Source organism: Balaenoptera physalus (assembly GCF_965194825.1).
Source record: "Balaenoptera physalus genome assembly, chromosome: 4".
Lineage (NCBI taxonomy): Eukaryota > Metazoa > Chordata > Mammalia > Artiodactyla > Balaenopteridae > Balaenoptera > Balaenoptera physalus.
Window position 1 is genome coordinate 10,205,142 of NC_138891.1, and position 25,758 is coordinate 10,230,899.

At 48.4% G+C, this 25,758-nt stretch overlaps 1 protein-coding gene across 2 annotated transcripts in view; it reads left to right on the top strand.

Annotated features, from left to right (window-relative positions):
* The window catches only part of RFTN1 (raftlin, lipid raft linker 1), a 200,027-nt gene that overhangs the window by 169,381 nt on the left and 4,888 nt on the right, over positions 1-25,758 (top strand). For both annotated transcript variants that reach the window (XM_082459292.1, XM_082459291.1), the window contains exons 8-9: positions 18,167-18,270; positions 20,644-20,725. In XM_082459292.1, coding sequence (XP_082315418.1) covers positions 18,167-18,270; positions 20,644-20,725 — 186 coding nt within the window. The remainder of the gene's footprint in view (positions 1-18,166; positions 18,271-20,643; positions 20,726-25,758) is intronic.

Here is a 25,758-nt window from a genome sequence, read left to right on the forward strand (position 1 = left end):
GGGGTTGCAGCGTCATCTTTTTCAGCAGCTTGAGGACATCATCAGGGACCCGGGGACTGTCACCTTCTGCATCCCGGTCCTCAGCTTGTCTGCTAGGTCTCCCCTTAGGACCCTAATCCCAAGGTGGCTGCAGCAGTTCCCAAGCATCTCATGGGAACATGATGACAGTTGGAAAGAAGAGGGCATTTCCTGCCATGTGCCCTTTTTTATTAGCAAGTAAGACCTTTCCCAGGAACTCCCAAGCAGAGTTTCCCTTCTGTCCCATTGGCTGGGTCACAGACACACGTCACTGTCAAGATCATGGTGAGCTGGGCTGGAGAGGGTGTCAGCCAGGAAGGCGGACCTGGGCTATTGGCCTTGGCAACCAACAGTTTGCCACTGAGTGGGACAGAAGGCAGGGATGCTCCTAGAAGTATTTTAAAGAAGACTAAACTTGGACTTGGTGACAGCTTGGAGAGTGGGATGACAAAGGAAGAATTTGACTTTTACTCTCTATCTGCACTCTTTTTCTTCCATAAACTCAATGGTCCTGTTTTCTCAGATTCCCATATTTCACTTCCTGTGCAAAATTTAGTCATATAAGTAAGTTAGGCCTTTTAAAAATTGATTCAGCAAATAAACATTGAGTTCCTACTGTGTGTCAGCCACTGTGAAAATGTGATGAATGGATTCAATCCAGGCAGGAAGGATTGATTCCTTTAACTGGGGGGAAGAAGTGCAGTCATTAAAAATGAATGCTCACCCCCTGGTCTTTCCACACCCGTAAATAACTTCTCTTCCTTGTCAGGCTTCCTGAGGGGTGGTGAGAGGCCCTAAATCACCAGGAACCTTTTAAGGCTGATGAGAGGGGAGAGGCAAGTGTGTGGTCTGGTGAAGACCATGGGGCAAAGCAAATTTAGAACCTGGCTGCAGAGGAAGAGAGAGTGAAGGAAATCATCACGTTTTCAGAATCATGGGACAAATGCATTTTTTAAACAGTAGTATGCTTTAAAACATCCAGTGCATGACAAAAAAGAGGCAACCCTCAATGTGATAAGAAGGGCTTTATCTTTAGGTTTTCCCAATGTGTTTGGGATTAGAAGGGTGGCAGATGATTCTATAAGAGTTTTAAACACACACACACAATTTATTGTCTTACAGTTTCTGAAGGTCAGAAGTCAGGGTGAGCTCAACTGGGTCCTCTCCTTTGGGTCTCATAAGGCTGAAATCAGGGCTTGGCAGGACTGTGTTCCTTATTGGAGGCTCTGGGGGAAGAATCTGCTCCCAAGCTCATCCAGGTTGTTGACCAAATCCAGCTCCTTGTGGTTGTAGGACTGAGGTCCTTGCTTCCTTGCTGGCTGCCAGCCAAGGGCTGGTCTTTGCTCCTGAGAACTGCCTGCATTCCTTCTCATGACCCCTATAATAATTTTTTAAATGCATAGACAGCCTCGGAGCCACAGGTGAGGACAGGGCAAATGGTTCTGCAAGAACTTAGTATATTAAATTAATGAGTATAGAGGGTTGGAGGGTGTTCTTGTAGTTAAGTGATCATTCATCACCCTTCCTTGGAATTTGTCCTTTTTAAATTCACTTGTCAAGAATTTTAGTAAAATGAAATACAAAGGAAGGGCCTGCTTCCTTTGGAACTGCTTAAGGGGCTACACTCAGTATGAACATCTTTAATTGGATGGGGGTCTTTCTTCGTGGGCCCTATGATGCCATCCTGTGCCTTGTCCTGTTTCACGTCATTTTCAGTGCCTCGTGTAGAGACCGAGGTGATGGGGGAACCTGTGGGACGCTGTGGAGTATACTGGATGGCTGTCAAGATCCAAAGAACAGGAATGCCCTTGGTCTCCACAAGAACATTTCAGTTGGGCACGGAGTGGGTGGGGGAGGGAAGAATTGAGGGAATCGTTGAGAGCGGGGAGTGGGGAAGATTCTGGACAACCCACCCATGTCAGTGGGAACCAGAGCTGCTTTTTCTGAATCTATCTGCTTTTACATATGGGGCTTCTAAATTAGATTACCTTGATGTTTGTGGAAAGCCTCCCACTACTTTTTAAAAAACAGATAAGAAACGAAACAAGAAACCTTGAAAATTACTTATCTAATCCAGCTTCTTTTTTGAGTAGGTTTCCCTGATTTCTTAAACTCCTTCCAATCTCATTATCTACTAGTTTATCAATGTTAGGTCAAAACCAGCCCAATAAAATGTAATGGGATACATTTAAGTATAAAAAAATCAATTGTATTTAAGTGCAAAAAAATCAATAACACAGCATGGAGAATACCTGATTTGAAAGCAATTGTAATGAATAAGTTTAATTCAGGTGAACAGTGTACCCACTACTCCTCTCCAAATACTCCAGACGCTCTGAGCTGTGACCGAGTGGGGTTTTCCAGATCACATCCTGGTTACTTGTCCCTCCAATTGTGTTCTCTCCTGCCCTCTGCTGAGTCCCCCCTCGACGTCTGAGGTCCTTGCCCTTCCTGGCCCAACTCTTTGTGACATCATCTTTGATGCTGTCGGCTGGATTTGCGCTCCCTTCCTTTCAGCACTTTTGGCACCATGTTCCACCTTCCTTAGAGCTATTTAATTTTTTGTTTTAATTTATTTTATTGAAGTATAGTTGATTTACAATGTTGTGTGGTTTTCTACTGTACAGCAAAGTGATTCAGTTATGCATATATATGTCTACTCTTTTTCATATTCTTTTCCATTATGGTTTATCACAGGATACTGAATATAGTTCCCTGTGCTATACAGTAGGACCTTGTTGTCTATCCATTCTATATATAATAGTTTGCATCTGCTAACCCCAAACTCCCAATCCATCCCTCCTTTCCCACCCCCTCCCGCTTGGCAACCACAAGTCTGTTGCTCTCTATGTCTGTGAGTCTATTTCTGTATCATAGATAAGTTCATTTGTTTCATAATTTAGATTCTTGTCTTTCTATGTCTGGCCTACTGCACTTAGTATGATAATCTCTAGGTCCATCCATGGTGCTGCAAATGACATTATTTCATTCTTTTTTATGGCTGAGTAATATTCCATTTGTGTGTGTGTGTGTGTGTGTGTGTGTGTGTGTGTGTGTGTGTGTGTGTGTGTGTATATATCTCACTTCTTCTTTATCCATTAATCTGTCAGTGGACATTTAGGTTGCTTCCATGTCTTGGCAATTATTGTAAATAGTGCTGCTATGAACAGTGGGGTGCCTATATCTTTTCAAATTATAGTTTTGTCTGGATGTATGCCCAGCAGTGGCATTGCTGGATCATATGGCATAGAGTTATTTAATTTTTTAATTGCTCTGTGAACTCCTCAAGTCAGGGACTAGCTGTTTCTAATGTTCATGTTCCCTGGATCCAAATTAATTCCTTTTGTGTTACAAGTTTCATCAAACACTGGTTGGGTGGATATGAAACAACATGAGATTATTGCTATGGGTAAAAGATAACTGGCCATATTATGAAATGCACACAGGAGGTGCTTATCTTCTGTTTTCCAGTGTGATACCGGTTGACTGGGAGTCTTATGCCTACCACACTGCTGTATTTGACGAGAAACACAGACGGATCGGGGGGTGGTCAGCGATGGAGGACATGCCTGGAAATGGTTGAAAACAAGTGGGTGTGTTTATTTTGGAGGAGGAACAAACAAGGGCAATCAGGAAGCTGGTTCCACATCTTCGAAGGGCAAACCTCTGATAAAGGGGATAGACTCTGTTTTCCTTAGTTGCAAGGGGAAAACCAGGATCCTTTGGAGAGTTTTGTGGAACCATCTGGCAGTGGAAGTAGGTGGCGCATGAGGCTGTCAACCCCCAGGTATCAGGGTGATTCACATGTTCAGTTTACCATCTCTCAGGGGTGATGGAGGTGGCCTTCCTGTTCTGGGCAGGAAGCACTAGAAAAGTGCTTCCCAAACCTTGTTGATCCTCAGAATCACCTGGGGATTTGATACGAATACACATTCCCCAGCACCAGCCCTGGCAGTCAGTAGGTCTGTGGGTGGAGATTAGAGATCCGCATGTTAAAAATCCAACCAGGAGCCACTGAACGGAGAAACACCCTGATTGCTTCCAGCTTTAATAAGCTGGGATGCATGGGTCAACTATTGCTTTTAAGTCAGTGGCCTCTTTGAGGCAAAATTATTAAACATCCTCTTCAACTATGGTGGAAGGGTGGATTCACTTGGCAAATTAGACAAGAAGGCTCAGTCTAATGAGGCCAAGACATCTGTTCTTAAATTTTTATAACTTTTTTTTCTTATTGCAAAAGTGATGCATGGACAGTTCCTCAAAATGTTAAGCATAGTTACCATATGACCAACCCAGTAATTCTACTCTAAGGCACATATCCAAGGGAAATAATAGCAGCATTATTCATAATATCCAAAAAGTAGAGACAATCCGAATGCCCATCAAGTGATGAATAAATAAAATATGTACAATGGAATATTATTCGTACAGTGGAATATTATTCAGCAATAAAAGGAATGGAGTACTAATACATGCTACAACACAGATGAACCTTGAAAACATTATGTTAAAATGACAGAAGCCAGGTACATAAGGCAACATATTGTATGATTCCATTTATATGAAATATCCAGATTAGGCACATCTATAGAAAGTAGATTGGTGGTTGCCTAGGGGTGAGGGTGGGGGGAGAAAGAGTGACTGCTAATGGGGACAAGAATTTGGGGGGAGATGATGAAAACGTTCTAAATTTGTACTGTGGTGATGGTTGCATAACTCTGTGAGTATATTAAAAACCATTGAATTGTGTACTATAAACAGGTGAATTTTTAGATATGTCAATTATATCTTAAGGTGTTTTTAAAAATTGATACATGTAATTGAAGACAGTTTAGAAAATACAAATAAGGAAAAGAAAGCAAAAACCATCCCACTTTCATCATAACTGAGAAGATAGTCACATATTGGTGACTATTCTAGTATATATTCTGTCTACATTTGCATATATTTTTTAAAAATGGGATTATTTTGTTCACACTCTTTCTATCTCATCATTTTAAATGGCTGTAGAATATTGGTATATGAGCCATCGTATTTTAATTTATTTAATTAGTTTTCTATTGGTAGATTTTGGATGGTTTCCATTTTATGCTCTTGTACATCATGAATATTCTCTAGCTTTATCATTGTGCTTCATATCACATTTTGGCTTAAAGGTGCATACTTTTTAAAGCTAGCTATTTTGTATCCCATGGAGACAAGTTTTACTTTTGATTTCCCCTTAAAAATGCTTGATGCTGTCCAGAAAGGGACATGGGTCAAGAATGTGAGGGGCGGGATCATCACAAAGATATCACCCTATTTAAAACCGATTTAGGCTCCAAAATTGTGCAGTCACCCTCCCATATGAAGACAAAGTCACACTGAAAGAAGCAGGTAGACTTGTCTCTATTAAATGATAGATGTTTTGTTTTCCAGTCTGTATTAGTTAGTTCTTGCTGTATAACAAACCATTCCAAACTTCACAGCTTCAAATAACTGTTTATTGAACTCATGATTCTTTGGGTCAGCTGAGCAGTTCTTCTGCTCTGAAGCAGTTTAGCTGACCTCTCCCGGGCTCTCTCATACATCAGGTGATGGCCAGAGGATCCAGGGTGGCCTCACTGACAGTTGGCTGGCTGTTGGCTGGGGCCAGATGGCCCTGTGTATCTTAACATCTAGTAGGCTCGCCCAGACTTCTTCACAGGAGGGAAGTCACAGGGTCCCTGAGAGCCCCAGTGTGCTAGCTTACTTATTTCATGCTTCGGTTTGCATCATATTTGTTAATATCCTATTGATTTGTTGTACGAATCACAAAAGTCACAAACCAAGCTCAGATTCAAGAGGTGGTGAGATAGATATTATCTCCTGGTAGAACCATCTGCATTACAGTGCAGGGGCACAGATGCAGGAAGGGGATGGATTTGTGTGTGGCCAGTTTAATAATTTTACCAATCTTTGCTAAAGCACCCAGTGGCCTTAGTGGTTGGTGACCAATGTGGTTCTGCATTTAATTTTCATACATGAATATACTTCCACCTTCCACATACAGAAAGGTCAGAAGGATGGTACCACAACATCTCGGCAGATTAACTCCCATTTTTAATGGTAAACTCACGTCTCATTAGTGTTGGATGTGATTTACAGCAATTTTAATAAGATTTTGAGCATACAAGACAGCGGTGGCAGAACCTACCCCAGAAATGCTAGGGAAGGTGCATTCATTCATTCACTCATTTTGTGCCAGACACTTCCCTAGTTGCTTGGGATTCATTGAGAATAAGACAAACCCCTTGCTTTGTGGAGAATGCATTCCAGTGAAGGAGATAGTAGTAAATAGATAAGCTAATCAGTGTTAAGAAGTGATCAATATGATGAAGTGGTAGTACAGGGGACAGAGGGTAATGGGGGGGGTTTCTTCAGGACCCCACGTAGAGTTGGCTGATCTCTCTGACGCCATTTTCCTTTTCTTGACCTTGGTTTTCTGTTCATCAGCTCCTCCTTTGGTGGGTCACAACCCAGATGCTGTTGGAAACCCAACAGTGCGTCTGTGACAGGCTCTGGTGCGTGTATCTCCAGGCTGTAGTGGAGCAGGAAACCAGAGAGAATGGAAGAACTCTGGTGACAGGGGAGCTGACAGTCAGGGGTCTGACGTGTCCTGAAGGCTGGATATTCCCGCTAGTGGTTCCCAGCACCTCGGAAGCCCTAGTAGAAGTCCCCTTACCAGGAGCAGGGTCCTCAGAGGACACGCTGGGGACTCGTGCAACATAATTTGGCTTGAGGGAGAGGGGACTACGAGGAGACAGGGTCCAGTTAGCGTCCTGGTAACCATGGCAACAAGAGGCTAACAATTGGGTCACCATCGAGAGAATACTGATCAGAGAGAATACTGACCGAATGCTGAAGTGGGAACGTGGCCCCTTGAATTTACCAGATGGAGAAAGTCAGGGAGGGAAAATGTGCTGTGTTGAATGTTCTACAACGTTACTGTCTTTTCAGAGTGACCGTGCTTAGTGGCTCCGACTGCTGCTGGCCTGCCCAGCGACAGTGGAATAACCCTTAACTTCCATTGCCACCTCTGCTAGGATTTTGAAGCAGCCTTTGTTCAGGGACATCATCTGGGCTAACGCTTTATGATTATTGGTAAGCAGTCAGGAATCCACTGTAGTTGAAGGTGATAACTTTGATGTAGTTTTAAGTTCAAGAGTTTTTGCTGACACACGTCCCCACCCCCTCCCCACTCCAGAATAAATCCCTTTTAATTATATACTGTGGGAAAGCTCTTCTTAAATCCTCTTTTTTCTAGGTTGTAGATATGGTGAAAAAATAAGAAAGAAAGGCTAAAACTATGATCCCTCATTCACCTCATGTTGTCTAAAGATAAAGTGACAGATCCCGTTTATTCCCTAATTTCCTCTCGCTCTTCAAAGCAAGTGGAAGGGACTTGGCAAGTCCCTGGATGGAGAAAGTGTTTCTTGTTTGTTATCAGACTAAGCTGTTTCCAAGCCTGCCTGCCGGAGAGGATGCACGCAGCCTGATGCATTCAGTGTGTGTGCGAAATGTCAGCTTCTGGAGGATGCAAGCCTCGCGCTGTCCCAGTATGAGGTTCCGCAGAGCAGCCCACAGGATGTAACGGCTTTGAGTCACTTAACTGTTTGCGCTCAGAACGGCAGCAGCATCTTCTCCTACTAATGGTCAGAGTCTGCCCCAGCCGTGCCCCCTTAACCTTGACACATCCGGCATCTTTGCCTGCAGCGTAATCTGGGAGCCCTTTGCTGTCACACACCTGGCGTGGTTCTCCCTGTGTCAAGCAGGCGCGTGTCAGCAGGCAGCTCTGATGCGTGCATGCATCTCCTGTCCCTCCGCCCCATAACCCCTAACCCCTCTCCCGAAGCTGCACATCCCAGGACCAAATCACCTGCCCGGCCTAGAATCTAGAAGAGTGTTATCTTGCACTGCAGGTTTGGTTTTCCTGCCAGCTGGGCATGCGTGGTACTCTGGGAGAAGCCCAGACAGCATCTCGAGCTAGCATGCTCTCCCCCTGCGTGGGTTTTTATCTCTCCCTCCCAGGGTACGCTGGTGGCAGTGCTGGGCCTCACGGTAGCTTGTCATAAATGAGACTTCATGGCTGTGATGTCATGCCAGGTCACAATGTGTCTGGCATGTAGGAGATGAGGGCGTGGTGTGCCAGCTCTGAGAGTGGTGAGAAATGAGCAACCCCGAGCTCCATTCAGTAGTAGCTATTACATTCTCTTTCTTTCTAATCAGATAAGGTGACTTTCACTCCGATTTTCCTCCTAGAGATTTGCTGGGTTATTTGTCTCTCCCTAGAATAATCATAATCTATCAGCTTCTGCTGTGGAATAAGGTACCCCGAAGCTTAGCGAATTGAAATAACCAGCCTTTATGGTTGTAGTGAGGGCACAGGTCAGCTGGGTGATTCTGCTGATCTGGGCTAAGCTCCTTAACCTCACTCTGCTTCTGTGTCACTGGCTGGTCGACTGGCGTCTCGCTGGTCCAAGATGGCGTCTCTCACGTCTGCTAGTTGCTTGGGCCACATGACTCTCATCATCCAACAGGCCAGCCTGGGCTTGTCCTTGGTTCCCTGAGAGCAGGTAGAAGCAGCAAGGTCACTAGTGGCCTAGGCTGAGAACAACTATGATGTCACATCTAGCATATCTGTTGGTCAGAGCAAGTCACAAGCCCAGCCCGAACTCAAGGGGTGGAGAAGGGGACTCTGCCTCTTTATGAGAGGAGCTGCAGAATGCCGTAAAGAGGCCTAGAGGCAGGGAAGTAATCATTGAGGCCATTTTTTGCAAACAGTGTATCTCAAATAATAATAACAGTCATTATTATTATTTTGTTGGGCTCTCAAAGGGCTGCAGAGTTTGTTGCTTTTCTTGCATGGGAGAGCAAACCAGGCAAAGATGTGAATTAACCAGCAGGGGTGGGTAAAGAGTCCTGGAAAGGAAGCTTTCCACGCACTGCATGTATTTTCCTCTGCCCCCTTTTCTACATCTGAGAGCTAAGCTTTTTTTTTTTTTTTAACGTATTCTCTTTGAACGTTATGAAAGCCGAAGTTGTCTAAAATGAGACGGACGGCTTTCTTAGGCTCTATTATGTTGGCCTAATTACATATCAGCAAAATGTTTTTCTGGGGCATTGTGTGTAAAACAAAGAGGAAAACAACATCTCCAGCCGGCCCCAGCATCCTTGCCCCTCCCTCGGCTGGCAGAGGCAGTGGTCCTGCAGGAGGCCTTGGGGGGATGGGGGCCAGGAAGGCAGGGCCGCTGCAGCTGCCACTGGCCTCAGATGGATTTGCCCTTTCCCCAGAGAGAACGAGTGGCACAGCCTTCCTTCCTCTCTCCTTCCCTCCAGCACACCTCATGGTGGCTTGCATCTGGGGCGGGACTGTACGTTTGCTCTCCGCACCCCCTGGACCGGGATCTCCTACAGCAGGAGAAGAGGCTCACACATCTTCGCTTCCCAGATGCATGACACAGAACCAGGTTGACTGGATGTGGAGATTCATAAGTGAATAGTGGCACCTGGTATAGCCGTGCCCTTGGCGATACTGAAGGACTCACGGAGTTTTCTGCAAGACCGCCGCAGTGTTACAGCCCCTACTTTCCAGTTGATAGATGAAGATGAAATGTTCCTTCTTTCCAGCTTGGCATTCCCCTCTCCTGCCCAGCCCTTGCTTCTCTACTTTCTATCACCTGAGGGCATGACTCTTATCTTCCCCGTGTGCCGTCATGGCCAGGGTCTCTGCTGGCCATGGCAAAGTCAAGGCAGACCCCAGATTTCCTGAGAACATGTTTACATGCCAGCCACTTCCCTCCTGAAGCATCCTGGCTGTGGTCTCCTGAGACCTCAAGGTCTATCCAGAGATGGTTTTTCCGGCTCCATGTTGTTTGCCCTCTCAAGACATTAGATGGTGTGGATCTTTCTTCTTAAATATGTTTCCTACCCTGGGCTGCCCTCCGGCCAGTTCCTCCCAGTTCAGGGCTTTTTATCATCTTCTGCTCTCCCCTCCCCAGGAGACCCAGGCCTCAGCCAGCTTCACCCCTCCTTGAGTTGTTCTCCGCCCATATTGGCCAACGCCTCCAAGTCTTCGTTTTCATCTAACCTTTCCCTGGCTTTAGACTGTGTATGAGTGCCCTGTTGCTGCTGTAACAAATTACTACAAACTTAGTGACTGAAAACAGCACAAATTTATTCTCTTAACAGTTCTGGAGGCCAAAAATCCAAAATGGGTTGTAAGGGATTATAATCAAGGGGTTGGCAGAGTTGCATGCTTTCTGGGAGAATCTGTTCCTTGCTTTCAACTTCTAGAGGCCAACCTGCTGGTGGCCAAGCACCCTGCCCTCTGCTCCCATCCTCACATCTCCTTACCTGACTCTGACCCACCTCCTGCCTCCCATCTAAGGACCCTTTTGATCACATTGAACCCACCTGGTTAATCTCCCCATCACGTGATCCTGAACTTCATCAATCTGCCAGATCCCTTTTACCATAGAAGGCAACCTCTTCCCAGGGCCCAGGATTTAGGACGTAGACATATTTGGGGGGAGTGAGTGGGCATTATTCTTCCTACCATAGGAATCATTCCCTCTCATTGTGGTCCTTGACCCATATGCCTTGGTTCAATACATGAGCAGCCATTACTCATTATGTTGTTATACAGCATTATTTATTTAACAAGCCCAACACTGATTGACACAGGTGGTGTCCAGTGTTTTGCTACTGTGAACAGTTCTCCAGTGAATAACTCTGTACATTTGTCATTTTTTAATATACAGGATCCATTCCCAGAAGTGCGGTTGTTGGGTCAGAGGGTAAATGTATTTGTAATTTTGAGAGATACTGTCAAATTGTTCTCCCTGAGGTTGAATCTGTCCTCCTGCCAGCCATGTATGAGAATACTTGCCTCCCCACAGCCTTGTCAGCTAAGTAGTTCTCAAACTTTGGGGTTTTTCCAATATGAGAGGTGAAACTATGATATCACAGGGTAGTTTTGATTTGCACTTCTCTTATTGTGAGATTTGGTATATTTTCCTCTGGTTTACGGCCATTAGAATTTCCTTTTCTGTGACTCTCTTCCTAGCCTCATCCCATCTTAAAATTTGGATTACTGGATTTCTTTTCTTATCAATTTTTAGGAGCTATTTTTTTGACTGTAATTTGAGCTACAGATAGTTTCCCATCTTGTCATTTGTCTCTTGCCTTTGCAGAGCTTGTCATTTGTCACACAGTAGGGGTTTTATGACACCAAATTTATTATTTTTTCTTTATGCTTTCTGGATTCTAAGATATTTAGAAATGGCTTCCAGTAGGCCCTTTAAAAATTAATAAAATTGTGTTAAATGTGGGGAGTTGGACATAGGTAGCTATTTCTTCTCTCTTCTGAAAAATCCCAGTGAACTGATACTAAAAGAATGATGGATTTATTTGTAAATTTATTTGTAATCCCCAGATCGGTACTCTTGATGCTTTCACAGTCACTTGCAGATGTATGCCTAGTGGCAAAAAAAAAAATTATGTTGCTGACATGCATGTTCCCAGCTAAGCTTTCTCATTTCAGCTGTCATGCTGTAAACAAGTGTCCTGTTCGCAGTTCACTTAGTGCCACATTTTTCACATGCTTGTGCTTTTTGTTGGTGATTTCACTGTATAAAGTTGCCCCCAAGCATAGTGGTGCAGTGCTGTCCTGTGTTCCTAAGAACAGGAGGGCTGAGATGTGCCTTATGGGGCAAATACGTGTGTTAGGTAAGCTTTGTTCAGGCGTGAGTTAACAAATCTGACCAGAGGCTAACAGGAAGCTAACCCTGTATTCCCCCAGGAACAGTGGTTCAGTATCTGCTAATTCAGTGTTTGTGGCGACATTATAGAACAGAACTCCCACAAATAATGAAAAATGACTTTAGATGATAGATAGATAGATGGATAGAGACATAGGTAGGTAGGTAAGTAGGTAGGTGGATGGATGGATGGATGGATGGATGGATTGATGGATGGATGGATAGGAAGATAGTTGATAGATAGAGACATAGATAGAGACATAGGTAGGTAGATGGATGGATAGATAAATAGATATGAAGATAGATGGATAGATAGAGACAGATAGGTATGTAGGTAGGTGGATGGACGGATGGATAGATAGGAAGATAATAGATAGATAGATAGATAGATAGATAGATAGATAGATAGATAGATAGAGACATATACAGGTAGGTAGATGGATGGATGGATGGATGGATAGATACCCACAAGAACAAAAAGACTGGAAGAAGAGAAAATGGAAGATGTGTGATTTCAACAGATTTTTAGAAGATGGAAGGTGCATGGAGGAAGGCGGATTAATTCAGCAAAGTAGAGGAAGCCGCACCTGGATGTAGAAGGGATCCTGAGGAAAGCTCTGGTCTTCAAAGCCTAAATCACTGCAGGATGGTGGGATGTGAACTGCAGAGCTGAAACTGGGGCATTGGGGTGGAGTCCTTACACAGTGTGGTAAGATCCCTGGCTCCCACCTCTGTCTTGTGCAACCTGGTGACTGCGGAGATAATTCAAGGATCAGACGCAACGACTTATAGAGATAGAACATATGTATCTGTGAAACAAAACCAAGATGCTATAAAAAAGAAATGATCAAAAGAGAAGAAAGAGCTTTGGGATCTGAAAATAGGGCAGCAGAACATTTTAAAACATACAAAAAGACTGGAAAACAAAATAAAGGACATCTTTCAGAAGGTAAAATTTTTAAAAAGTAAGAAAACAGGGGGAAAGAAAGGTAATAAAATTAAAATATCAGTCCTACGTTTTGACTAATAGGAAGTCCAGAAAGAAAGAAGACAGAAATGGAAGAGAGAAAAATGATCAAAAAAAAAAAAAAAAAAAAAAAACCAAAACACTTTTCAGAGCCAAAGGCCAAGAATCCTTTGAGGGCAAAGCCACTGAGTGGACAGCCCTTTAACACACACACACACACACACACACACACACACACACACACACACGAAGGCATGTTGTGAAATTCTGGAACTTCATGGGGAAAAATATCCTAAAATCTTCCAAAGCAGCACAACAGGTTACACTCAAAGTATTAGTAATCCAAATAGATATCACAATAGCAATACTGACATCTAGAAGCTAGTGGAGCAACACTTCTAAAGTGTTAAAGGAAAAACAGATTTCAGCCTAGACCTCTGTACCCAAACTGTTAGTTAAAAGTGAAGACAAAGACATTTTTAGGAGTGCAGGGATGCAAATAACTTTCAGGGCACTGTTTCCTAGGGAGCCAATAGAGGATGTGCTCCAGCAAAATGAGGAGGAAATCAAAAAAGAGAAGACACCAGCCATAGACAGTAGTGGAGGGAGAACACAGTCCTGGGAAGCATCCACACCAGATTGAAGTAAGGGTACAGAAAGTTCCAGAAATTATGTCTCCAAGTGGAAAAAAGTAGAACTAGTATATTTAGGTACATGGGATAGTTATTGATGGGCAGGAAGAAGAAGTGTTGGAACATGTGGAATGAATTAGTGATGGGTTCATGTACAACCACACAGATGAAAGAAATTGAGGCCACAGTTAACTCCAGGAAAAATAAAGGACTATATTAAAAAAAAAAAAAAAAAAGGTGTGGTCACAGTACATTACTTGACCCAGCAATATTTGCAATAACACAAACACAGACTTTTGATTTAATTAAAATTATAACCATTTGGGGCATCAGGAAAGAGAAAGTAAGAAATGGGAATGGGAGCTCTAAGCCTTCATTTCCCATGGTAGGAAATCAAAAGATACCTAAAATTGATAAGTAAGGAAACAGTATATAAACATGCCCTGCCAATTTGTGTTAGGCATTAGTGCTTCGGTAGCAATTTTACAAAAGACTCTTGCATGCCTCTTGCTTCACATGCCCTCTCGGGGAAGGGAAGGGAAGGGAAGGGAAGAGAAGGACCCTGCTGGTGGCTCTCTCCAATCATTGTTTCAGGTGTGGAGACCAGCCCAGAAGTCCTGCATACTTTTCAGACATGGAAATTGAATTCCTCTCTTCATTCACAGTCATGAATAAGGAACAAAGTATCACCTTTTAAGCTGCTTTTCTCCCAGATTCTTCCAGAATGGAAACAAGGAGAAGAAAAGAAGAGCACACTGACATCAGGATACAAACTTTCTCACTGGACCGATGTGTTACCTCCTGATATTCCCCTGCACAAAGGATCTTTGAAAGGATCAAAAGACACATGCATTTCTTAGTAAACTCTACATCATGTTGTTCTGTTTTTGGAGGGTAAGGGAAAGTTGTGTCGGATGCCTGTTTCTTTAGTGGATTTGCAACCACGGAGAAATTACAGGGAACAAAGGAAAAAGAGCCATAAGTACAAATGAATCCCTTTTATACAAGTCAAAGAACCACAGGACATGCTTCATTCTTTTTTAACACTCCAGGTGTGATCGGAGATTACGTATCCACACAGGAGAGTGGAGAGTTAATTAAAATTTTTGCACCTGTTCCCAGAAAGAAATGTCTTTTCGTTCGATAAGCGGGCTGGCTTTGGAGTGCTGTTTGTGCTTTTCTCTCCTCACTGGAGTGTCACAGAAAAGGAGATCAAAGAGAGCCTTCCATCCAATGCGTTTCCGACCACCTTTCCTAGCTAATGGACTTGAAAGCCTCTTCCACTGACTGCACGGAGCTCATGTCATATTTTAGAAATGTCGTCTTCTGACTCTGTTGATAATACGCAAACCGGCTTTGATAGGTGCTTGTGGAAAACCACATTAACCGTTAATTAAATCAAGACCAGCCCAGAGAGTTGGAGTGGGAGAGTCTGGCAGAATGAAATACCTCACCCCCTACCATTTGTATTTTACTTTTCAACCCGTCCTGTGACAGCCGGCTGGGAACACTTGTGATTGAACTCTCAGCTCTCTCAAGCAGGGTCATGTTTTGCTGTGGTTTCGCTTTTTCCTTTTAGTCTTTATGATTCTGTACCCTCTGGCTGACATCCCCTACCTTGAGGGGAAAAGCTGTTGGGGAGAAATCCTGCCATCTTTCTCTTTAAGATGGTGAATGAGGGAAATAAAATAGAGCAAAGCAGAAGCAGCCCTGCGAGGCCTGTCTGGGCAGGCGGGTCGGGCTGCCTCGGGGGTGCCCATTGTCCTGCCGCGCTGGGTGCCCGAGGAGAAAACCCGGCCGGGGCACAGGCACAAATAAAAGGACTCCATCCTGCCACTCAAGGCTTTGTGAGCACCACGCTTGTCCTGGTTGCCATGGCGACTGCCTGATTGTGGCTGGTTTGTCAGAGTGCTTGATAAAATGGGAAGGTTATTTTTGATAGACCCAAGTAATCTTAACCTTGCAGAGCTTGAGTGTGGATGTACCATTTTCTCTCTCTTCTCTTTAAATCAGGAATGCAGGGATGGGGGCACGGGCTCTCAGGATAAAGCTGCCACATCAGGTGGTGAGGGCCCTGCCCAGCACGAGGGACACTGGCCGTAACTGGTCTGGAAGGGAGGTCCCGTGTGTCCAGGGGGCCAGCAGAGACAGGGGTGGCTGGGTCATCCGCTGCCGCCTCTGGCCTGAATGGGGGCTTCAGGGACGAGGCCAGAGTGGGGTTGCCTCCTAACCCTCTCCCGTCAGTTGGTTGTATTTGTACCTGTCTCTCCTCTCTTCTTTCCTTCTCTTCCTGCTCCCCCTCCTTCATTAACTCCCCTTCCTTTCCTCCTTCTCTTGCCCCTTCCCCACCCCCCTTCTTTTGTCCCCCACCTTCTCCCCTTCCCCCCTCCATTGCTTTCTGCTGCACCAGTATTAGTAACAGAGCTGAGCCTTTCAAAGTCCCCCGACTTCTCCTCTCGTGGAGGATGAAAGGAAAGGTAACAGCTTTCCTTTCGAGGAAATTCGAAAGTAACAGCTGATCGTTTCTGGCCACAAAATTGTAGACTCTTTTCTGTCATCTGAAGAAACCTAATTGATTATCTAGGCAGTACTTTTCAGACTTAGCTGCATCTCAACTACTGGAAGCACTCTTTAAAAAAATAGAGCTACCATATTATCTGGCAGTTCCACTCCTGGGTATGTATCCGAAGAAAAGAAAACACTAATTAGAAAAGATACATGCACCCCAGTGTTCATAGCAGCATTATTTATAATTGCTAAGATACAGAAGAAACCCAAGTGTCCATCAATAGATGAATGGATAAAGAAGATGTGGTACCTATATACAATGGAATACTATGCAGCCATGAAAAAGAACGAAATAATGCCATTTGCAGCAACATGGATGGACCTGGGGGGTATTATGCTTATTAGTGAAATAAGTCAGACAGAGAAAGACAGATACTTTATGTTTCCACTTACATGTGAAATCTAAAAAATAAAATGAATGAATATAACAAATCAGAAACAGACTCACAGATATAGAGAACAAACTAGTGGTTACCAGTGGGGAGAAGGAAGGGGGGAGGAGCAAGACAGGTAAAGGGAATTAAGAGGTACAAACTACTATGTATAAAATAGATAAGATACAAGGATGTAATGTACAGCACAGGGAATATATATTTTATAATAACTTTATATGGAGTATAATCTATAAAAATATTGAATCACTATGGGGTACACCTGAAACTAATATAATATTGTAACTCAACAGCACTTCAATTAAGAAAAGAAAAAAAACAGAGCCCTGGGTCCCACCCCCAGAGTTTCTGATTGTGCAGGTCTTGGGGGGGGGGGGTCCCAAGACCCTAACAAGTTCCCAGGTGATGCTGCCGGCTCGGGGACCACACTTTGAGAACCACTGACACAGGCCAACACTTACTTTATATAGTTGAGGCTCCCCGAGGGTATGTTGGTTGCCCGGAAGCCACGCTGGGATGGATGCCCAGTGACAGGAGTTTTAAAAGCCGTTGGGAGAGGCAGGGCTGGTTGTTCCCTCATCTCTCTTCTGGCCCCGGGTTCTGTCCCCAAAAGGCCTCCAGCAGGACAGCCCCTCGCCGTGGGTGGTCCCCTCTGAGCAGCGCCGCTCCCCGGGTGAGCCTCTTCTCAGCGCTCCAGGCCCCTCGCAGTCTGGCATTTGTCTATGCTGGGGTCCCCCCTGGAAGCCCTCTTCCCCAGCTCCGCCTGCCCATCTCCACCCAGCCCCTGAGCCCCAGGAAGCCCGCCCTGAGCACGATCACTAATAGTCCTGCCTCGTGGCCCTGCCAGCGGGCTGTTTTGGATTTCGGTCACCTGCGTGTTTGTGCCGTGGCCTCTGCTGGACTGAACTCCAGCAGCAGGACTGTGCCTTCGTTCACCTCCGACCCACCTCGGCTCCGAGGTACTTGCTGAATGAGTCCTGCGGCGGCCTCTGCTGGAAGGACTCTACACACATGTCAGCAGTGTTTGAAGCCACGACCAGGAGCTGACCGAGCAGAGAGTGGGCGCAGAGTCTACGCAGGGAGGGGTGGGGCTGGAGTTGGAAGTTAGCCTGCCTCTCGAGAAAGCAGGGTGTGAGGCCCGGGCTGGCGGCCTCACAGTGGGATTGTCTCCCTGTGGGAGCAGGACTGGGGTTTTAAATGGAAAGGCAAGCGTCAGTCCCCTCCCGCCGCTCCTCCCTGATTTCAAATGAAACAGCTTTCATCGACTCCTTGACAGCAGGATATGTAACACAGGTGGAGCTCCCTGTTTGTGTGCACGTGCAGGGTGTGTGTGTGTGTGTGTGTGTGTGTGTGTATGTATGTGTATGTTGCCGCTGTGGCTGGATGCAGATGACTCGATCGTTTGTCAAGTGTAATTTAACTCCCCACAAGACGCTCTGAAACCATCCGAGCAGCGGGTGTTGTCATGGGCTTAGCTACGTCTTGGAGGAGAAGTGATGGTGTTTCTTCAGTGAAACTCACAGGAGGCTATTTGTCCAGACAAGAATAAAACAAAATGAATGGATCAACCCTTTGGCTCTATCTCTTTGCCGACTGCACAGACTGAGTCGGGGCTGGAAAGAAATCCCATGTTGGCAGTTGGGCTCCAAGCTCTCGAAGCATCTTCGGAGCTGGAGTAGGGCCCCAGGCTACAGGGCATTCCGCCCCTTTCTGCTTTGTTGGGTTGGCGGAGTGGACGGTCCCCTCTCCGTCCCTCAGACGTCATTGGCTTGAGGCAGCTGCAGCCCTGACTGTGGCCTTTCTCCCCAGGGTGTCGAGGTGCAGACAGACTACGTGCCCCTGCTGAACTCGCTGGCCGCCTACGGCTGGCAACTCACCTGTGTGCTGCCAACTCCTGTCGTCAAGACAACGAGGTAACAATAACCATCATTACTGTTACTGAACACTTGCACTGTTCCCCATAAGCTCTTCCGTGCGTAACTTATTGAATCCCTGTGAGTCTGGTGCTGTTACATCAGTTCTCCACCTGGGAAACGGCAGGGCCAGGATTTCAGAGTCTTAACTACCCCCCCACCCGGAGCACCACTCTTCCCACGTGGGGAGCCTCGGCCAGTGAGACATTGCTGCGTAGTCTGTCACCTGGGCTGAGGGGACCCAGGGCTCTCAGATGCAAAAGAAACTCAGCATCTGCTGTGTGCCCCGTGCTGGGCTAGGCAGGCACGTTGCATGCAAAGTCTCATCTAGTCCTCAAAAAATCCTGTGAGGTGAGGTGGGATTTTTTTGGTTGTATTTAATCGATTTTATAGCTGAGGAAAGTGTGGCCGGGGAGGTTGAAGCGCTAGCCCAAGGTCATGGCGCTGGTCAGTAGCCCCACCAAGGGGACGTGAGGTCCTGGAGTCTCAGCCCTGGCTGTGGCTCTCCCTACGATTTCAAGTTTATGGTCGTTTCGTCCACCCTCAGCTCTGCCTGCCATCCCTTGAGCCCGTGGGCTTATCCTAGTCTTACCAACCCTAAAAGCCCTTCCATCTGTCATTTGGGTTTGCTATCAAGCTGGTCCTTCTAACTACCTGTGGGGTGGTAAGCATAGATATGGTTCCCATTTTACAGATGAAGAAACTGAGGCTCAGAGAGGCTCCATCACATACCCAAGGCCACACAGCCAGGAAGTGGCAGAAACCACGATTAGACCCTCAGTCTACAACGGGCCACCTCTTTGCTGACCTCTGGGGGTGCCCCCTCCCGTGGCCCTCAGCCCCGCGCTCCCTGAGTCCTGCTGCGTGCTCACGCCCGCAGGTGATGGATGGCCTGAGGCAAGGCTAGTGACCTGGGGGACGGCAGGCGGTGCAGCCCCAGAGCACAGACGGAGGCGGGAGCGTGGGCGCCCATCACTGCCTCTCCTGGGCCCTCACCGCATCCCCCACCCCCGGGGTCTGTGCAGCTGCAGGAGCCAGTCTGCAGCCGCCCTTGGGCCCTGGGCCACCGGGAGATTTCCGTATTGCTTCTTGGCCAGGATTTCTGTGGGCACAGGGTGGTGCCGTGGAGGGGAAGTAACCCCGGATTTGTGACCCAGAGCTTGAACCCAAGTCCCGAGTTGGCCAGTTGCTGTCTACCTTGGTCAAGTCCACGCAGCTGCTTTGAGCCAGTTTCCTAGTCCGTGCAACTAAGAATGCTGCTTGCCTTCCGTTCCAGAGGACGAGAGCCGCCCTGAGAATGTATCTGAACGTGAAGCCCCCGCTGGCTCTGTGCTCGCAGCCCGGAGGGCGGGGACGGTCTCTCTGTCTCAAGCAGGCCCACCTTCTAAATCGGCCTCTGTGATCCTCCACCTTCCTGGCCTTAAGTGACCCTTGCGGTGCAGTGGAGAGTGCGTGGGACCGGACACAGTCCCCGCCGTGTGACCCCCGGCCTGCTCCTTGACCAAGCTGAGCTGTCCTGTCCTGTCCCGTTGGTGAAAGTAGGGGTCCCATTGTTGGGAGCGCCAGGTGCAATCGCCCAGCCCGGCCCGGGCACAAAATAGAAAATGCTAGTCCCCTCCCTCCTTTTCCTCCAACACCCCATGTAGTGACACATCACCTCAGCAGAGAAGACATTTGCCAAATGGAGGTTTAAGAAAGTGATCCGAAGGCGCGGGGTTCGGGATGGCCAGAAAACAATGATCTCCGTCACAATATTTCTAGCATCTTTTTAAAGGCAGCTCCTTGAGGTCCTGCCTTCCTGGGAGGAAGGCGCACCCCCTGTGCCATAAAAATGAATAGTGCCCCCAGCCCGTCCGTTAATGCCAGTTCCGGCTGCTCACAAGGGTGACTCGGGTGACTCGCGTGGTGGCCGGGACCCGTGCACAGCCAGGCCCTCTGCCCACGCTCCTGTGACCGCTCAGGTCCCACTGGCCGCCCATCCCAGGCCAACCAGGTCCCTCCTCGGCCTCATCCCCAAAGACAGACTTGGAAGAGGCCTCCACCCTCTGATATTCACTGAGGCCACTTTGTCATCATCTGGCCAAGATGGCAGCTGTCATTTCACATCACGGGAAAAGGGGTTTTCAGCCAGGAAGCTGCCTTTCAAGGGTGCACACAAAGCTTTAGTTGGGCCCCCGAGATAGCAAGCAAGGGTGGGTGGCCTGGGGGTGGGAAGGTGGGGGGCTTCTTGACCTCCGACCTCTCACTCTCGGGCGGCCACCTTCCTTCCCACGGGCAGCCGGCCTGGATGAAGTTCAGGACGGCGGCCTCCGTGTGAGGTGTGGGGCTCCTCCAGGTATAAAGGACTCATTCTCAGTTCTGCCTGTGTTACAGGGAGGGGAACGTATCCACCAAGCAGGTTGTCTTTCTTCAGAGACCGTGTCTACCTCAGAAAATCAAGAAGAAGGAATCAAAGGTGAGTGACCTTGGCTGCCCTCCTGGGTTTTGCTCACCAGAGCCCGGGGACACCTGAGCCGCTCGGCAACGTGAGTCACATCCGGGCAGGTGAGGGCACCAGAGGGCCTTGTCACCGGTCTCCTTCCGCGAGGACGCTCAGGCCGCCGGCACTCACGAGGCTGAAGGGGGAGTGGGAAGGCAGCTGCAGTCTGACTCCGGCTGGGACGGCTGAACTCACGCCCAGCTTCTCTGTATCACTTAATCTCCTTACGAGCTGGTTGACGCCCTGCCCTGCCCGTGGGTCCCTTGGGACATCAGAAGTTTGGGGATCTTGGCAGAGAGAACCTGCCGGACCACCTTCCCCACAGGCCCCGCCCTGCAGGTCTGAGTGGCAGCGGCTGGTACAGACAGAGGGCATCTCCCCTGTGGAGTGGGTCCTCAGGCCAGGCTGTCCTGGGGTAGCCAGGGGCCTTTCCCCTCTCCCTGGACGTCACGTGAACTGTCCCAGAACACAGTGGCACTGAGAGACGTGGCCGTTCCCAGAGTTTTTCCCGTGTTTGCTGAGATTGAGGCCAAGTCCTGCCCTTGTGTGACATGATTCCGAGGCTTCACAGCCCCGTGCTTTGCCCCCTTGGGTGCTCCTCCCGTGGGTGTTCACGGTCACTCGGAAAGAGGGTCGAGGGAAGCTGCCAAGTCCCTGGAGCCCGCTGGCTCCCCCTGTGACGGACAAGGCCACACTGTGGGGCGGAGCCCACCGGACCCTCCCATCCCCTCGCCTGGCACCATCCCCGAGCTCCCCACCCGCGGTTCCTCGCGTTCTTGGGACACGGAGCCCGGACAGGAGCACCAAGCAAGTGAACAGACTGGAGCAGCCCCTCTGCAGCCAACAAATCCAAGGGGGGACCGCTGGTGGGAGGAACTCCAAGGAAGTAGCTCCAGAGCCAGCTGGGGTGGAGTGCAGAGGAAGAGCTCTCCAAGCTCGGAGATGCCAGTGTGACAGGTGACAGCAGCAGAGGACCAGAAGGCAGCCACCGAAGCCACCGTCACCCACCAGGAGCAGTCAGCCACCAGCTGGAAGAAGGATGGCCCCGGGCTGCCACCAGCTACAGCTTGGCCTGGGCTGCGGAGCCGCGTGCATTCACGCGGTGACATTCTAGCAGCACCGCCGAGGTCTCCCGCCAGACGCCAGGCAAAGCCCAGCGTTTGCCCTGACGAGGGGGACGTGGTGCTGCCTTTTCCTGCCAGCGCGTCCTGGTTGTGATGCCAGCAGATCCCAAAGGACAGACAGGTGGCTTGATTCTGCGCATCTCGCCGAGGGGACAAGCCAGTGGAAACCCAAGGGCAGGGAGATGTTAGGGGTAGAGCTTTAAGGCTGCTGTAAGAAAGTAGAACAGCGTACCTCAGGGAAGATCGACGGAGGTGGGAGTCAGCCTTTTCTGGTCAGTAGAGACGTCCACCCCCAGTGAGCTGCACGAACCTGGGCAGACTTTCTCATGAAAGGGCTTATTATTCATCCCTGCTCATTCCAGGGCTTGGGGTGACAAGCACTGTTCTCTGTGTGACCGGGGGAGGCCACCTCACTGTCAGAGCCCCAGATGGGGGGACTGTACCATCCCATCACCCCCGTCATCCACTCCTCACTCAGCTGACAGGTCATCGTCCTGCTCCCAGGAGACCGTGCCCCCCGCCCCGTGGCCATGGCTCCATCCTCACTGTGCCCTAGCCCCCCGCGTCACTGACACTGTTCGTGCCCTCCATCCCTGGAAGCACCGTTTTCTCTCGGCTGTCCCACCACTCTCGCCTGGTTTCCCACCTAGTTCCTCATTTCTAGCCCCGTTTCTCCCCATTTTCTCTCACCTCTTCCTTAGAAAATCTCATCCACCCCCAGCATGAGAAAATCTCACTCACCACCTCTGTGTCAACGAGTCTTACCTCTGCATGTTCAGCCCTGGCTTCTCCCCTGTGAGCCCAGCTCCACCTGCCCTGCGGCTACTCGTGACCTTGCCCTTTCCCGCACCGGCCGTCACCCCACCCCCTGACCTTAGAGGAACAGCGCTTCCATGGCCCAGAGGCTCCCACCCACCTAGAGGTTGCCCTTGGTGCTTCCATCTCCTTCCCACCATATTCAGTCTGTCCTTAAGGCACATCTGTTTTAGGTCCTAGACACTCTGGAACCCCCTCTTCTCTCCATCACCACCTGCCTGGACTACTCCAATCTCCTGATGACAGGTCTCCCCTGCAGATATGTTCTCCACTCAGAGCCGAAGTGAACTTTCAAAAAAAGTAAATTGAATTGTGTCACCCCACTGCTTAAAATGGTTCTAAAGCTTTGGGTTTTTCTTAAGATAAAGATGGAAGCCTGTACGGTGGTCCACACGGCCCTGTGGGATCTGGCCCCCATCTTCTGCATTCCAACCACTCTGGCCTTCATGCGCGTCCATGCCCCTCGCTGCCACAGGGCCTTTGCTTGGGCAGTTCCTCTGCCCAGATGTTCTCTTCCTTTGTATTTTTTGGGGATGGTGTTCTCTCCTTCTAGACCAAGCCAGGCTCCTCTGTGATTCACTGGGAAGAACCACGTTCCTCTCCTCTCCGTTTCTAATTATTTGTGATCACTCCTCCGCCAGTAGAATCAGATGTTCATTCCGTGAGAGCAGACCCTTTTTGTCCTCACTGTTGTATGCCCAGTGCCTGGCTTTTAGTTAGTACTCAACAAATACTTGCTGGATCAATGAGTGAATAATCAAACTTCTGAGCCTGGGACATGCACAGTATTGTCTAGCACTGAAATTTCAGACAAGAGATTTCAAGATTCAAACATCAAGGATGCAGCATATGTAGTCCTCTTTAATCAGCCAAGTGGACAAAATCCTCCAGTCAAGACTTTTCAGCGTTTGAAAGAAACCTCTCTGTGTACCTCTGAGTGTGGCTTTCAAAGCAAATATTAACCTCCTTGGAAGGTAACAGGTGACTTCTACGACACGGGAGAAGTCTGCCTTCCCACTAAATTACTTGAAGTAGAGGCAGATACGGACAGTTTCTTAATGTGTGAATTAAATCACCAGCCCTGCTGACGTGGAGCTCTGGACACACACGCTGCTGTAAAGCGGAGGATGTTTCCTCTTCTGCACTTACTTCTGGCATGGACAGCTAGTCGGGGTTTTTCTCAGTTTAGGTACCGGCAGTACACTCACGTGCCACACACACCCGGCTCAGGAAGGCCCATCCACCCTGTTCAACTTGCAGCTGCTGGTTGGGTTCAGAGACTCGCCCTGGAACTGCTCAGGATGTGATGCACCCTTCAGGCTGTGGATGCTACAGTTCTCCCCTCAGAGCCCGTGCACGGAAAGCTCTACCGCCTCGGATCTGAAATACAGTCGACCCCTGAACAACGTGGAGGTTAATCCGAGTGTAATTTGTAGTGGGCCCTCCGTATCCAAGGTTCCCCAAACCGAGGATGCCACCAACCACTGACCGAGCAGCACTGCAGTTTTTACTCTTGCCAACCATCCGCGTGTAAGTGGACCTGCATCGTCCAAGGGCCACCTGTAGTTTCGGTTGTTCTGTGAAGACTGTGACTGTCCGCAGCAAAGGAGGAAGGGACGCCTGCTGGTGAAGGGAAGCGGGCGCGATGGTGGAGGAGGCCCTCCCGGGGACGCAGGGCTGGGGCTGTGCGAGGACCGGGGACCCTGTTCCACACGGTGAAGCCCTGCCCAAGTGTTGTTCTTACCTGATTGGTTCTCACATTGTGGCCCGTGAACCAGCAGTACCAGCATCGCCCAGGAGCTGGTTAAAAATGCCGGTCTCCCTCTCCTCCCCAGGCCCCCTGAGTCAGAAACTCCGGGATAGGGTGGGGGACCCGTGTCTGAAGGAGCCCTCCAGGTGATTCTGATGCCCGCTCGAGTCTGAGAGCCAGTGTCTGAGTTGAATCGTTTAGGGCCCCTTCCAGGCTCACTCTGTGGATCTCCATTCAAATTTTATTATTATTGGTCTTTAAAAAATGGGCCTGTCAGGGAGCCTTCAGTGTAGATATTTGTTTTTAGTAAGACAAACCAAAGCGTCTTTCATGGCAGTTATAGCTGGACTTCCATTAGCTGACCACCTGGCTTCATGAGTCAAGCACCTGACCTAGCAGATGAATCCTAACACCATGAAGTCTGAAAGCTGAGGCACTTAGGGGACGGGCTGAGCTATTCCGAAGGTGTGTGCCCTCTCCCCCTGGCTCCGTCTCCTCCCTTCCTTCCAGAACATGAGCCGAAAGCCTTTTCACCCACCAAGAAGGAGCAGATGGAAGATTAGTGTGGAGCCAGAGAACCTGTGTTTGAATTTCAGCTCTGCTGTTTTCTAGCTGTGTGACCTTGGGCAAGTTACTTAACCCCTCTGACCCTCTACATGCTCATCATAATAATGGTGCTAACAATGCCTAATGAGAGTACCGCTTTGGGGATTCAGGGAAATGGGAAAGCTTGTCACAGTGTGAGACACTCAGAACATTTAGCTTTTAGATTATATAGACCCTGAGTTTTGGCCACTGCTACTTCCCTGCTTCATGAGAATGCCCCCTTCAAAAGGAGAGAAGGAAAGGAGAAGAGTCCAGCCAGAGCCTCCGGGTGACCTGGCTGCAGCACGGGGACAGCTGTGGTGGCTTGGGGCCCCCGGGCAGCTTGGGGAGTCAGTGACATCACCACTTCCCATCTGAGGACACAAAACGGTGCAGTGCTCGAAGACATTTGGCTTGGCAGATTTTTCTGGGATGACTCCGAAGGACAGAAAAACATTGGCTGGAGTAGTTCCCATCCAGCTCGGCATGGACAGTCCCAAATCTTTCTCTGCCCAGCAGCCCAGGCAGGGTCCTGGAGAAAGTGGCTGGTGCGCCCGCCACAGGCCCTTTCCAGTCTGTGTCCTTCTGTCGTATTATATCAGGAGATCAATGCAGTGTGATCCTCTACAGGAAACTGGATATGGCCAGGCACCCGAGGAACCATGAGTCTGTTGTTTATTTATAGCAAGAGCAGCCTCTGAGAGGACATCGGGTTTGCATGAGAAAATAGCCAG